This window comes from Mustela nigripes, chromosome 5, assembly GCF_022355385.1.
Source record: "Mustela nigripes isolate SB6536 chromosome 5, MUSNIG.SB6536, whole genome shotgun sequence".
Lineage (NCBI taxonomy): Eukaryota > Metazoa > Chordata > Mammalia > Carnivora > Mustelidae > Mustela > Mustela nigripes.
Genome location: NC_081561.1, coordinates 17,295,633 through 17,309,591, shown reverse-complemented (window position 1 = coordinate 17,309,591; position 13,959 = coordinate 17,295,633). Strand labels below are relative to the sequence as shown.

At 44.2% G+C, this 13,959-nt stretch overlaps 1 protein-coding gene and 1 long non-coding RNA gene across 3 annotated transcripts in view; one reads left to right on the top strand and one right to left on the bottom strand.

The window, feature by feature from the left end:
- Nucleotides 1-643: 643 nt before the first annotated feature.
- On the bottom strand, nt 644-4,654 carry LOC132017631 (uncharacterized). The gene is made up of 3 exons (XR_009404346.1): nt 4,506-4,654; nt 4,122-4,300; nt 644-1,129 (listed from the first exon to the last, which is right to left on the bottom strand). It is a non-coding gene; the product is annotated as an uncharacterized LOC132017631 (long non-coding RNA).
- Nucleotides 4,655-4,746: 92 nt separating this feature from the next.
- The window catches only part of DEK (DEK proto-oncogene), a 34,454-nt gene continuing 25,241 nt past the window's right edge, over nt 4,747-13,959 (top strand). The window contains exons 1-6 of one of the 2 annotated variants that reach the window (XM_059399516.1): nt 4,747-4,952; nt 5,361-5,529; nt 8,712-8,813; nt 9,047-9,156; nt 10,386-10,480; nt 12,101-12,221. In XM_059399516.1, the coding sequence (XP_059255499.1) occupies nt 5,370-5,529; nt 8,712-8,813; nt 9,047-9,156; nt 10,386-10,480; nt 12,101-12,221 (588 nt within the window). In that variant the 5' untranslated portion in view covers nt 4,747-4,952; nt 5,361-5,369. Of the gene's footprint in view, nt 4,953-5,112; nt 5,530-8,711; nt 8,814-9,046; nt 9,157-10,385; nt 10,481-12,100; nt 12,222-13,959 lie in introns of those variants that run through there. The other variant, XM_059399517.1, reaches the window with a different exon arrangement.

Sequence of the window (13,959 nt, the reverse complement as noted above, 5' to 3'; positions counted from 1 at the left end):
TATCTTTTTTTTTAAGATTTTATTTATTTGTCAGAGAGAGAGAGAGAGAGCACAAGCAGGGGGAGCAGAAGGCAGAAGCAGAAGCAGACTCCAATGCGGGACTCGATCCCAGTGTCCTGGGATCATGACCTGAGCCAAAGGCAGACACTTAACCGACTGAGCCACCCAGGAATCCCAAGTAGTGAAATTCTGGATCTTGCCGCATTTTCACCAAGTCTCTCGTTGCCTTATTTTCCTCCCTGCTCAGCTCAGATTCCACCCTCCATCATTACATTCAGTGTCCTGTCCATTTCTTCACCTCATTTCCCTTCTTTCCTGTCTTCGTACTTGGCTGGTAAAATCCCAACCTGGTTAAACCCAAATCTTTGCCATCTTCAGAGCTACTCACAAGTAGAGGAATGCAGCTGGACAAAAGCCTTAATCCTAACTAGTCCTTCCTTTGATCTCATGGCCACCCATCTCACTGGGTCCACCTTGAAGTAAGCTGGTAACCATACTACCTTCCCTAATCCATGCTTCCCATTCTCCGACATGACTAGCCTCTCCTGAAAGCTCCAACAGTCTTCTCCCACACTCATGGTGATCTGGCTCCTGATTTCACTGAGAAACTTAAAAGAATGAGAACTTCTTTTTTTTATTTTTTTATTAACGTATAATGTATTATTAGCCTCAGGGGTACAGGTCTGTGAATCGTCAGGCCTACACATTTCACAGCACTCACCATAGCACATACCCTCCCCAATGTCCATAACCCCACCACCCTCTCCCTACACCCTTCCCCCTGGCAAACCTCAGTTTGTTTTGTGAGGTTAAGAGTCTCTTATAGTTTGTCTCCCTCCTGATCCCATCTTGTTTCATTTATTCTTTTCCTACCCCCCAAGCTCCCCACGTTGCCTCTCAACTTCCTCATATCAGGGAGATCATATGATAGTTGTCTTTCTCCAATTGACTTATTTCGCTCAGCATAATATCCTCTAGTTCCACGAATGTCGTTGCAAATGGCACGATTTCATTTCTTTTGATGGCTGCATAGTATTCCATTGTATATATATACCAATCTTCTTTATCCATTCATCTGTTGATGGACATCTAGGCTCTTTCCATTGTTTGGCTATCTTGGACATTGCTGCTATGAACAAGGAATAAGAACTTCTAAAACTCCACTACTTGTGCCAATCTCCACCCAGAGTCAGTACCCATATGCTCTACCTTCCCTCTTGTTACTGTGTAGAAACTGCCCACTGTCCCATCTAAGGACAACCCCTACTCTGTGTACCAGAACCTGTCTCCTCTTATCTGTGGTAGACACGGAGATGGGCCACCCAGATCTCCCTTCAAGGAAAGGCCTGCCACCAAGTTGCAGAGCGCCCCCCCCCGCCCCCGCCCCGGGGTCTGCCGTAGCCATGGAGTCACTTTGCCTCAAGTCATGCCTTTCGTGGGGCAGCTTGCATGCAGTGACTGAGCAAAGCGGCGTTATAAAAGCCCAACGAGGAAGCACACTATGAAGAGCAGCGCACACTCCAGAGCTCCCCATGGGATGCGCTAAGGCTTTGTCAGGTCTGCCGCAGTTTGGCCTCTTCCTCTGCCCAACCTTGCATCTCCCCCTTCCTTTCACAGGTTTTGGTCCCCCATAACTAACTGGCACCCTAACTTCGGCTTCCACATCCACTTACAGAGACCGGCCCCTCCCTCTCTTTCAGCACGAACTTTCCACTCTCTACTGATTCATTCCCATCATCACATAAACATTTGGTAATACCTTCCTTCTTCAACACCAAACTCCTTTTGAGCTACTTCCCATTTCTCTGCTCCGCTTAACGGCAGAATTCCTGGACAGTGTCTGAATCCATTCCTTGCCTACCTGTCTCACTAGAACCCCACTCCTGGCACCTTCCGCGTGCCACCTCCCCAGAAACAGCTGTTGTCAGTGCCGCTGGTAACTCAGCCTTGTTACGTCTAATGGGCAATTCTCACTTCTCACCCTGCCTGGCCTTTTGGCAGCTTCTGACCCAAGTGATCGCTCTCTCCCTTTTAGACACTTCTTCATCATTTGCCTTCTGAGACACAAGTCACACAACCCAAGATTCTCCTCCCGCATCTCTGGCTACAGTAACTCCCTCTCATCTCCTTTGCTGGTTCTTCTTCCTCTCCTGAACCTCTAAACACCGGAGAGCTCCACTGTATAATTGGGACCTTCTCCTCATCTGTACCAATATTCACTGTTAATAATCTCTTCCAGACTCAGGGCTTTAAATACCATTTACACGTTGACAACTGCTAAATTTATGTCTTGACTAGGGCTTCTTCCCCTGAATGCCAGACTCTCACATTCAACTAGCTATTCTGATTCTCCACTTAGATTAATAGGAATCTCAAACCTAGTCCGTCCAAAACAAAACCATTGATTCCCCTTTCCATTCCCCACCCCCAAAGAACAAAGAAGCCCTTCCCTCCCATCCACGACTCTTAAGGTCTTTCTCATCCTTTAGTAACTAGCTACTTGGTTCTTCTGGTTATTAAACCAAAAACCAAAAGTCATTGCTGACTCCTCTCTGCCTCTAATACCCCACATTCAATACTTAAAAGAATTCTTTAGAATTTATCCAGTCTTCCTCCAGTGTTCTTATTTATTTATGGTCTCTTTCCGAATGTCATCGTATTAACAGTTACCAAATACGTAAAATAAGATCCCATCTCCCCTACTGGTTACTTCCTATCTCCTTTAACCTGTTTTATTTTTAATCACAATTCATCATTCAGCATTTTCACTTGTTTGTTCATTGTTTTGACCAGAATGCAAGCTTGAAGATTGCAGAGACATAGTTCTGATCTCTAGCTCCTAGTGATGAGGGGGAGGTAGGTGCTCAGCAACCACTTTTGAATGAACGCATGAATGAATTTAAAAGGATAGGAAGGGACTAGTGATGGTATTATGGAGGTAGCAGAAGCACCTAGGCATAAAGCTAAATGATGTGAAAGTGCAAATCCTTTGAAGATTCTGAGGGAAAAGTGGTCCTGGCAGGAAAAAAAAAAAGCAAAAAGCTCAAAGGTGGGAATGAACCTGGCTTTCTGGGGGAACATCAAAGGCTTGTGTGGCCACAACAGCCACAGGTGTCAAAGAGGTGAGACTGTCAACAACTGGATTGCATAGGACTTTATGAACCATAAATTTTTTTTTAAGATTTTTTTTTTTTTTTTTGACAGAGATCACAAGCAGGCAGAGAGAGAGAGAGAGAGAGAGAGAGAGGAAGGGAAGCAGGTTCCCTGCTGAGCAGAAACCCCTGAGGGCTGGATGTGGAGCTCAATCCCAGGACCCTGGAATCATGACCTGAGCAGAAGGCAGAGACTTACCACTGAGACACCCGGTTACCCCATGAACTGTAAATATTTTTAATTTTATTCCAAGTATGAAGAGAAACCACTGGAGGGTTTTAAGCAAGAGTACCCAATCTGATAACTTAAAAAAAAAAAAAATCACCTTGGCTGCTGTGCCTGTAGCAGGGGATGGGGGTGGCAATGTGGAAGCCACCTGGCCGGTGAGAGGCTGCTTCCAAATCCAAGCAAAAGGGTGCACGGACAGGATTTGAGTGGCATCAGAACAGTGGGGAAATTGATATGAAATTTGAGGGTAGAGAAGACAGGATTGGCTTACAGTGGTTGAGGAGTAGGGAAAAGAAAGCAAGGGAATCACACACAGAAAGAGGGAGCTATTGAGAAGCGAAAATACTGCGTTCCGGTTTTGAAATGTTGAGTTTAAAAGGTATCTGCGCAGCTGGCCTAGAACTCCGGGAGAAGGGTCTGGACTGGGCAATACCGTATTTATTGTACGATCTCCCCCACCGTTACGGGTCTGAACCGGGCAATACCGTGTTTCCTCTATTATCTCTCTCACACACCCCTACACTTAAGGGTCTGGATTGGGCATTGCCGTATTTACTCTACTATCGCCCCACAGTCACGGGTCTGGACTGGCAATATCATACTACCTCTATTATCTCTCTCTCACACACACGCACACACATCTACATTCACAGGTCTGGGCTGGGCAACACCGTGCTTCCTCTATTATCACACTCACACACACACGCCCCCCACGCTTACAAGTCTGGACCGGGCAGTACCGTATTTCCTCTATGATTGCTTTCTCGCACACCTCCGCATTTACAGGCCTGGAAATCGCGCGCGCACACACATCTCCCCCTATATTGACAGGTCCGGACATAGATTCGTCTTTGGTGACGTGAACCCTCAACGTCGTAGGCTCTTCTTCCTTTCGGTGCAACTTACAATCCACGGGGTCCTGAGAAATACGGCAGTTTCAGGACTCACCCCCAGCACGGTCTCTGGAACCTATAGGAGACCACCCATCTAGTCATTGCTCTCAAGCTCGGTGACACACTGTAGGTAGCGACTTCCTGGGATAGAAACTTCTCTGCCACCAGCCGCCCGCCCCCTCCCGGGCCAGGCTGCCCCCCTTTTCCGGGAAGGAACCGAGGAGACAATACCCAGGCAGGCCCCCTAGCGTTCTCGCGATCAGCCCAGTCAGGCCGGCCTGCCGCCCCGGACGCGGCCCGCACGCTTCCGCAGCAGAGATCCCCCGAGCCAGGCCCCGAAGCCCCGGCGGCCCCGGGGCGCGCCGCCCCTCCGCCCCCGGCCCGGGCGACCCCGCGCGGCCGCGCCCCGGCCCCGGCTCCCCGCGGAGGCGCCGGGCAGCCCCGCCTCCCCCACCCGCGCGCGCCAACTCCCAGCTCGCGGCCCTGATTGGCCGCCGCATTCCCGCTTTCCTTCCCGAACCGCCATTTTGAAAATCTTGTTGATTCGGAGGAGCCGAGAGCGCGGCGCGAGCGTCACGCCAGAGAGCGGCCCGTGCGCCTCCTCCTCGGCGCTCGCCGCCGCCTCCCGAAGCCTCTTCGTGCCTTCGCGCGCCAGGCCCGCGGCGGCCGGCACCCGCGGTGAGGGCTGCGTCGGGGCGGGGGAGGCCGAGAGGGCGCCGCGGGCCCGCCCGCCTGCACCGCCGCGGCCATTTGGACGGCGGCCTGGGGCGGGGGAGGGGACGCGGGGCGGCCGGCGGCGGCGGCGGCGCGGGCGAGCGGGCGGGGGGCGGCGCGGGCCGGGCGGAGGGAGGGGCGGCGCGGCGCCCGCGGTTTCCCGCCTCGGGAATGCCCGGAGCCGCAGGGAAGTCGCCCCTGGGGAGTGAGCGCGGCTGTCCCGGGCGCGGGAGGAGGCAACTTTGAGGTCGGGGTGCCCGCGGCCCGCGGCGTTCCGGGGCCGGGAAGCGTCGGGCGGGTCGCGGCGGCCGCCCGGTTCCTTGCCGCGGGGAGCGAGGGGACCGAGACGTGTGGCTTCCTGGCCGCCCGCAGGTCCACAGCATGTCCTCCTCGGGCCCAGCTGCAGAGGGAGAGGGAACCCCCGCCCAGCCCGCGTCCGAGAAAGAACCCGAAATGCCCGGCCAGAGAGAGGAAAGTGAAGAGGAGGACGAGGACGACGAGGAGGAGGAGGAGGAAGAGGAGGAGGAGGAGGAAGAAAAAGGTGGGAGAAAGTCGGGTCGCTGGTGATGGATTTCACAGAAAACCCTCCTGCCCCCCCCTTTTCTTTTTTTTTTTCTTTGCGCCCGGAGACGCCAAATCGGAGGGATCTCTAGCGAGAATGTTTGCGAGCTGTATCCCCGTTTGGGGTGGTGCAGCAGCGGAGCCTTCACTCGGGGGGTTCCGGGTGGTAGGACAGGACGTGTCAGCGTCGTTCCTGCGTGTCTGGGAGCGCGGTGGACTCCTGGCCCCGGTGCGGGCTCGCAGCGCCTTCCCCCGCGACAGGACGTTTCTGAGTTTCAGATCTGCTTTTTTTAAAACCGCTAGCTTCTGCAGTCGCCAGGGCAGCCGTCTTTTAATTTCCACCTTTTGCTCGTGTAAGTACAGGTGTGGGTCTGGTCTTTGGACGTTATGGCGAGGTGGTTCCTGGAAAACCACGCGAAGACCTAAAGACGTGATTCTGCTAGTCCTGGAAGTCCTTGGACAACTTCGGTGTCTCTGCGGGACGTCCGCAGGGGCCCTTCTCAAAGGCTCGGGGGAGTTGACTTGCGCGGGGAAGCACCAGTGAAAGCTGTCGCTGCTTGAGAAAGTAGTTAAATGTGAAAGCGGTGAGCTCTGAGAGTTCCGAAAGCTGTCTCAGTTTTGGAGCGGCGGAAGCGCTGTATTAACCAGTATTTACCTGGAGGCATGAAGACCCCGGCAGAATTCGGGGGTGGTACAGCAGCGCTTTCCCCCGGCGCGCGTGGGGCCGGGTCAGCTTCCGAAAACGTCTGCAGCCACTTAAAAAATGCAGATCACGGTTCTTAGAATTCTCTGATGATGTTAGCCCAGTCTAGGTTTGTTTCGCAGGTGGCTCCAGCTCAGCCAGACTTAGGAAGAAGTTGGAAGTTTTTTTTTTGTTGTTTTTTGTTTTTTTTCCCTAGACCCGGGTTCAGCTGTCAGTTTCTTTTAAGTCCAAAGGCGCCCGGGGTCAGCACCTTCTGAGTGCAATCTGGGTTGAGATGACATGGTTTGTTTAAAGCGGTAGGAGTTCTGAGAAAGGAGCACTTCCACACTTTAAGTACAGAAATGCTTAGGAAAAATACACAAATTTACTTCCAAATTATTCATAATGCAGTAACTGAAAATTGGCTGCAGGATCTCAACTACTAGTCCAAAATTTTCCTCCAGGCGTTTTTTTCCTCCCAATTTTTTGTTTTTAAGTTCCTTTTTAAAGATAGGGTTGTGATGATACCACTTAGATGATGCATTCCTGTGTGTCAGGGAAAATTATAGAAATCAGGTAAAAATACCACAAATGGAAGCTACAGCAATGTTTGGGGAACTGATGGTAGCTGAAGTTGTGATCCCCCACCCCAATTGCCCCCAGGCAATTCTGTACGTGTTCTAATTGCTTATGGTTCTATTCCCTCACTTGAGGTGTTTGTGGAACAACTAAAATTGTAAAGGTTTTTATCCTGGTTAGCCCTGAAAATTCTGCAGCTGAGGCATCGCAGAAACAAGGCAGTGTAGTCTGTGGGGTTGACTTGACTTGGGTGGGGGAGGAGCTAGAAAAGATGACTTTCAGGTTTCTGTCTTCAGGAGCTGAATTGACAATATTACTGTTTTCTGAAAGATAGAGCTCACAAAGGTGAGCGGGTTTGGAGATGAGTATGACTTCTGTTTTGAGCCTACTGCATTAGGTACCTATAGGACAAGAAGTGGAGCTGTCCAGTTGTTGCCCCTGATAGCTGATTTGAAACTCCTGACTAGAGAGGGATCAGGAAAGTCATTAGCTTATGGATGGTAATCAGAGGTGAGCAGATGGTTTAAATCACTCAGGGAAAGGAAGTAGCATGATAACACGGTTTGTGGTAGAGTGCATTTTCTTCACTCTGCACACCATTGCCGGAATATACCTGCCGGAATCCCTTTATCCTTCCTAATTCTTTCTGTGCAAATCCTTACATCTCCAAATCTTACCTATCCTTCAAAGCCAACTCCAGTGTTTTGATCCTTTTTCCTTAATCCAAAAATAATTACTCTCTTCAAGTCAACGAACTTTTATGTGTAGATTTCCTTTAGTGTTCTATCATCTGCTTGGAGTATGTTTGTATCTCATCACTACCAGTGGACGTGATCTCTTTCAAGAGTTTTTCAGTGTCTTAACCATCTGTTCATCTCCCCTTTAGTATCTAGTGAAGCTATACACAAAACAAGAATTCAGTTGAATGAATGGACCTTCAGTGATAGTGTCCTCTTTTTTTATCTGAATTTATCTCAGTAGTTAAATCGTTTTGGAAATTTAAGCTCAGTGTTTTAAGTTTTAAAGTATATGTTCTTTATTTTCTAGTCTTTTTTAATAAAAGCAGTCTGTACTATAAATAGTTTAACTTTTTTAGAATGATTTATGGCCGTTGTTATAAACATTTACTGAACTACAAAGTGACGTCCACCCCGTCGATTGCAGTAAATGTAAACTTGTAGAATTTTACCCTATTTATAGCAATTTCAGGCTGCTCTGCCTTAGCTAAGGTGCTTTTCTTTCATCTGCTTACTGAATTACTGCTTTTCTTTGTATATTTTTGAAGTTGTTTTAATCTCTGTCTAAACTTGCTGTTTGATGAGGTACCATAAACTAAATCACAATCAATAGAATTAGATCTAATCAAAAAGTAGGCTTAGTGAGGGCTGTGGTGATTTTGCAGTCACTAGACTTTCATTGGCAACAGCTGTTAAGTGCAATAAAACTTTGTTTGCTTTGTGATTTTTTCTTTTTTAAACTGAATCCCTGGTGAGGTTGCCAGGTAAGTAAAATACTGCTCTGGGGCGCCTGGGTGGCTCAGTGGTTTAAGCCTCTGCCTTCAGCTCAGGTCATGATCTCAGGGTCCTGGGATCGAGCCCCACATCGGGCTCTCTGCTCAGCGGGGAGCCTGCTTCCTCTCTCTCTCTGCCTGCCTCTCTGCCTACTTGTGATCTCTCTCTATCAAATTAAAAAAAAACTACTACTCTAAAAAAAACTTGGCGATGCTATTAACTTATCATTAAGTATTTTCAACTTTCTTTCATCATTTGCTTCTCAGAGTCTTGGTTAGAAGAAGAGTAAGGTATTAGAGGTTTCTGCAGGGTTTTGCTACATGTTTATCCATAGTGTTAACATGTTTTTTAAGCTTTTAGCTATTTAAGAAGTATTAAATTAATTTCTAGAAAAAAGTCTCATCGTGGAAGGCAAGAGGGAAAAGAAAAAAGTAGAGAGATTGACCATGCAAGTCTCTTCCTTACAGAGAGAGCCATTTACCATTGCACAAGGTAAGTTTGTTCTTTTCATTTTATGGTAAAACTGCCTGAATGTACAAAATGATGGTTAGCGGTGCTTAGTTTTTAGTGTTGACTAAGTAGTTACATATTATATGTATAATTTTATTTAGTTTTCCCTATTTAGCAAAAGCTGTGTGTAAATAATTGTGATGAAAATGACTTTGTAAATGTATTAACATATAAAGGGTATTTAATTATTACAGTGTTTTTTTCTTTTTTTCTAGGAAAGGGACAGAAACTTTGTGAAATTGAAAGGATACATTTCTTCCTGAGTAAAAAGAAAACAGATGAACTTAGAAATCTACATAAACTGCTTTACAACAGACCAGGCACAGTTAAGACCTTTTTTATATCTTTAACCTAGTAACATATTTATGAAAAGAAGCATAATCTTAGTTCTGGAAAGGACTTCAGCAATCAGCTAGTTCAGTTTCTGTACCATACTAGTGAACAAGCTGAGACACATACTTTTTTTTTTTTTTTTTTTTTTATTTGACAGAGAGAAATCACAAGTAGTCAGAGAGGCAGGCAGAGAGAGAGAGGAGGAAGCAGGCTCCCCGCTGAGCAGAGAGCCCGATGCGGGACTCGATCCCAGGACCCTGAGATCATGACCTGAGCCGAAGGCAGCGGCTTAACCACTGAGCCACCCAGGCGCCCGAGACACATACTTATTAAATGATTTATTGTAGAATATATAGTTAGATATTAGCAGTAGGATTGTAATATCAGGCTTTGTACTATAGTTATTTTTATGCCAAATGAAATTTCAAAATGTGAAATCCAAATAGTGGTGATTTTTAGTGATCTTTAAATGTATTAAATTTATTTTTTTGGATATATCTAGCTATTCAGAATAAATGATACAGTATAAATTTATCTCATTTTGAGCAGATATCTGGTAAATTTAGGTGGTAATTTTTTGTCAGGGAATTTGTCAGAACAAATCATTATATCATTTACCAAATTACATTGTACACACAACTTCAGTATTTTGTATAATTGAGGAAACTTTGCTTTGGGTTATGCATGGGCAAAGTGAAGCTTGCAGTTAGGATCAAATGTCTGGAGCATGGTATAATTTCATGTCATCCTCACTACAGTCTGATATATGCAGGTCTTATTACTGCTAAATGGTATTAACTTTTAGAGGTCCTTTGTTCTTGTCAAAGAATAAAATCCATGACTGAATGATTTGGGAAATAAATATTACTAGTGACTTGCATTATTTAAGAAAAGGGAGTTTTTCTAAGAAGTAACCTTCCACATCCCCCAGTGTTGTCAGATAACATTTAGTTGTGGTTTTATAACTGCCAGTAAAAATTCCCAGATGGAAATTCATTCAAAGTGAAACTGTTATTTTTGAAGAATTAAACTTACAAGCCTTTTTTATAACATTAATACTTTAGTAACAAGTATAGTTTTCAGTTGTGATTAAGAAGTGCTGAATAAACCACTGCTGTAAGTGGGAGACAGATACGAAAATAAAGATGTTGGCTTTGAATTTTTTTCTTATGTACATCTCTGGGTAATAAATAGCATTAATAATAAGGGAAACATTTTCAGGTGTCCTCGTTAAAGAAGAATGTGGGTCAGTTCAGTGGCTTTCCATTTGAAAAAGGAAGTGTCCAATACAAAAAGAAGGAAGAAATGTTGAAAAAGTAAGTTATTTTCTTAAGTATTGTGTTTTGATCAATGTGTTAAAAGTTTATTTTTTAATCGTTTAAATATGACCATTTAGACCTTTTTTTTTTTTTTTAAAGATTTTATTTATTTATTTGACAGACAGAGATCACAAGTAGGCAGAGAGAGAGAGAGAGAGAGAGAGAGAGAGAAGCCGGCTTCCTGCGGAGCTGGGAGCCCGATGCGGGGCTCGATCCCAGGACCCTGAGATCATGACCCGAGCCGAAGGCAGCAGCCCAAACCACTGAGCCACCCAGGCCCCCCCCCCTTTTTTTAAGATTTTATTTATTTATTTGACAGAGAGAGAGCGCGCACAAGTAGGCAGAGAGGCAGGCAGAGAGAGAAGGAGAAACAGGCTCCTGCTGAGCAGAGAGCACGGTGCGGGACTTGATCCCAGGGTCCTGAGATCATGACCTGAGCTGAAGGCAGAGGCGTTAACCCACTGAGCCACCCAGGCGCCCCCATTTAGACATTTTTAGTAGACTGCTAATTCTTTGCTTTAAGTGCCAAGATCTGACTTTTCTTCATAACTATCAACTTAGGATGTTCATTACTTTCCAATAGTGACTATTAGGAGTATTAAAAACTCACAGGTAATGACGTTTCTACTTCTTAGAAGAACTATATGCACAAGTTGTTCATGTAGTCCAAAAAGTCAAAGGGGAATATAGTGAAAAATCTCCCCCACTCTTGTTCTCTGCCAGCCACTCTGTTCCGCGAACTTACAGGTACCATTTAAACTATTTTGAAGATAATTTGATAGAAACACTGTTCTTTACCATAATGCAAGCCAAGATGTTATATTAAGAGCTTTTGTTTGTTAAATCCCCTATAGTTTAAGAGTTCTAAATAAGGGGCGCCTGGGTGGCTCAGTGGGTTAAGCCGCTGCCTTCGGCTCAGGTCGTGATTTCAGGGTCCTGGGATCGAGTCCCGCATCGGGCTCTCTGCTCAGTGGGGAGCCTGCTTCCTCCTCTCTCTCTCTCTGCCTGCTTCTCTGCCTACTTGTGATCTCTCTCTGTCAAAATAATAAATAAAATCTTTTAAAAAAAAAGAGTTCTAAATAAAAAAGATGATTACCCATTTCTTCATCAAAATGTTGTCATAGTAGGAGTGCTAAGGGGGAAAATGTAGTATTTAATCACCAACCGGAAGCGTTGTCAAATCTGTGAATTTTATAGTGCTGCAAACCTTTTACATTATTTCCTAGGGAATTGACTTTTTTTTTAAGTAGGTTGCATGCCTAGTGTGGAGGCCAGAATGGGCCTTGAATTTTGGCCCTGAGATTGAGACCTGAGCTGAGCTCAAGAGTCAGATGCTTGACTGAGCCACCCAAATGCCCCAACTTCATTTATTCTTTTTACTCTCTTTAAAACTTAGCTAGTAAACGGTGTTTTCAATTTATCAGTGATCATATTTGGGTGTATTTTGTACATTAGTCAAGATTATTAGGAAAGTACTTCTTAGATTTGGAGAAATATTGGATGTTTTTTAATGTTTGTACCTGAGCCAGTTTTGTTAGCTATTGTCTTTTATGTTGTGGAGAATATTTATAAACTTTGGTGCATAATAAATTGGATTTCTTTCATTTTCTGTTTTAGATTTAGAAATGCCATGTTAAAGAGCATCTGCGAGGTTCTTGATTTGGAGAGATCAGGTGTGAATAGTGAACTGGTGAAGAGGATCTTGAATTTCTTAATGCATCCAAAGCCTTCTGGCAAGGTGAGGACCAATTTTTATAATTTCAGTAACAAATCAAGTATTCATAGTCTCTCCTTACTTTTTTTATGGAACAATTTAGTTCGTTAGCATTTCTTGTCAATATTCAGTATTTCCTTCTGCATTCAAAGAATATGACTCTGTTGACATATCTGCCAATTTCATGATAGACTAACATAGAAGCCACACAGATATATCCTCTCATCAGATAAAAAAGGTGTAAGATTCAGAAAAATAATTATTCACTAAATTAAGTTAAATGGACAGAAATACAAAGTTCCAGGGTTATATATCTAGAAGGCACTGGAAGAACAGAAACAGGTTGAGTTGAGGGTGAGGTGTTGGATTGGTCAGGGAGGGTGTGCAGCCTTCCGCTAGGTCAGGAAAGATAAGACGGGGATATATTAGAACTGGATGATTTCTAGACACTGGAATAAGATTATGAAAATAGAACATTAAAAAAACAAAAAAACCCCAAACTGACCTTACAAGTTTCTTGGATTGGGTTTCCAGAAGCAGCAGAGCCCAGGAGCTGAATAGGGAAGTAAAATGGTCTTATACTTTCCCCCATTCTTCCTTTAATTTAGATTAGGTTTGCCCGAATTGTTTAACAAATGACATGACTGACTTGAAATGTCTGTTGAAGTGTGTTTGAAGTTTGTCATTAAATATTTTTAATATTCTTCCATATTTTGAAAGTAAAGAAATTATGAAGAGATCTAGAGGACCTAGGAGTTCGTGGGCATACCTTCAGTGAGGGGAGAAGTCATAAAGATTAGGAATCAGAAAATAGCTCTGGGGCTTTGGTTTTATCTGCTGCTGATCCAGTCTGTCATTAGCTGCTCAAAGACTGATAAAGGATATTTTCGTAAATTGTCATGCAGCTGAAAACCCAAGGGCCATGGTAAATCTTTTGTTTCAGTGTTTTGAATTGGCTTAAAGATGAGAGATTATCTCTTTTTCTAAGTTTTTACTATGCCAGACTTCAATTTCATGTGACGATTGAATACCATTTCTCCGGAAGACATTATTAAGTTGCTTAGGTTACGAGGGATATGTTTATATTCTTTTCCTCAGTGATTTTTTTAAATTGTTGATATAGGACCTGATTACTCTTTTAAAAATTAATGAGGACTCCAGAAGCTTTTATATGTGTTATTTTTATATTTACTGTATTATAAATAAAAACCGAAAAAATTTAAAATTAACGGTAAGCCTACTACATGTTAACACAAGTAATATTTTATATGAAAAATAACTAGACTTCCCCCCAAATTAGAAGAATATATTTTTGCAAGTCTGTTCATGTCTGGCTATTCTCACTTGCTTCTGCATTTCAGTCTATTGCACTTGTGACTTTTTTTTTATTGAGAGTATGTAAAGGAAATCATCTTCTCACAGGTAAGTAGTTAGAAAAAGAAATATTTTTAAAACCTGGAGATAGTTATGTATTTACTCCTTTGATACAGTACCAAAACTCCACAGTAATAGTTGATTGAAGGTTCATTATAATGTAGTCTCTGACATGAAGTCAATGAACTCTTGGGCTTTTTATCTATGATTTTGTAATTGCATTCACCATTTAGAACTTACTGGTTTTTCTGAATTATGCGGATCTTCCAGATGTGGGCACATTTCCACTAAACACTGTCAAAAAGTCATTCATTAATATAACCATCATCTCATCAGAAGAATCTTTAGGTATTGGGAGACTGTTAGTTCATGGTGATGGATGTGAGTA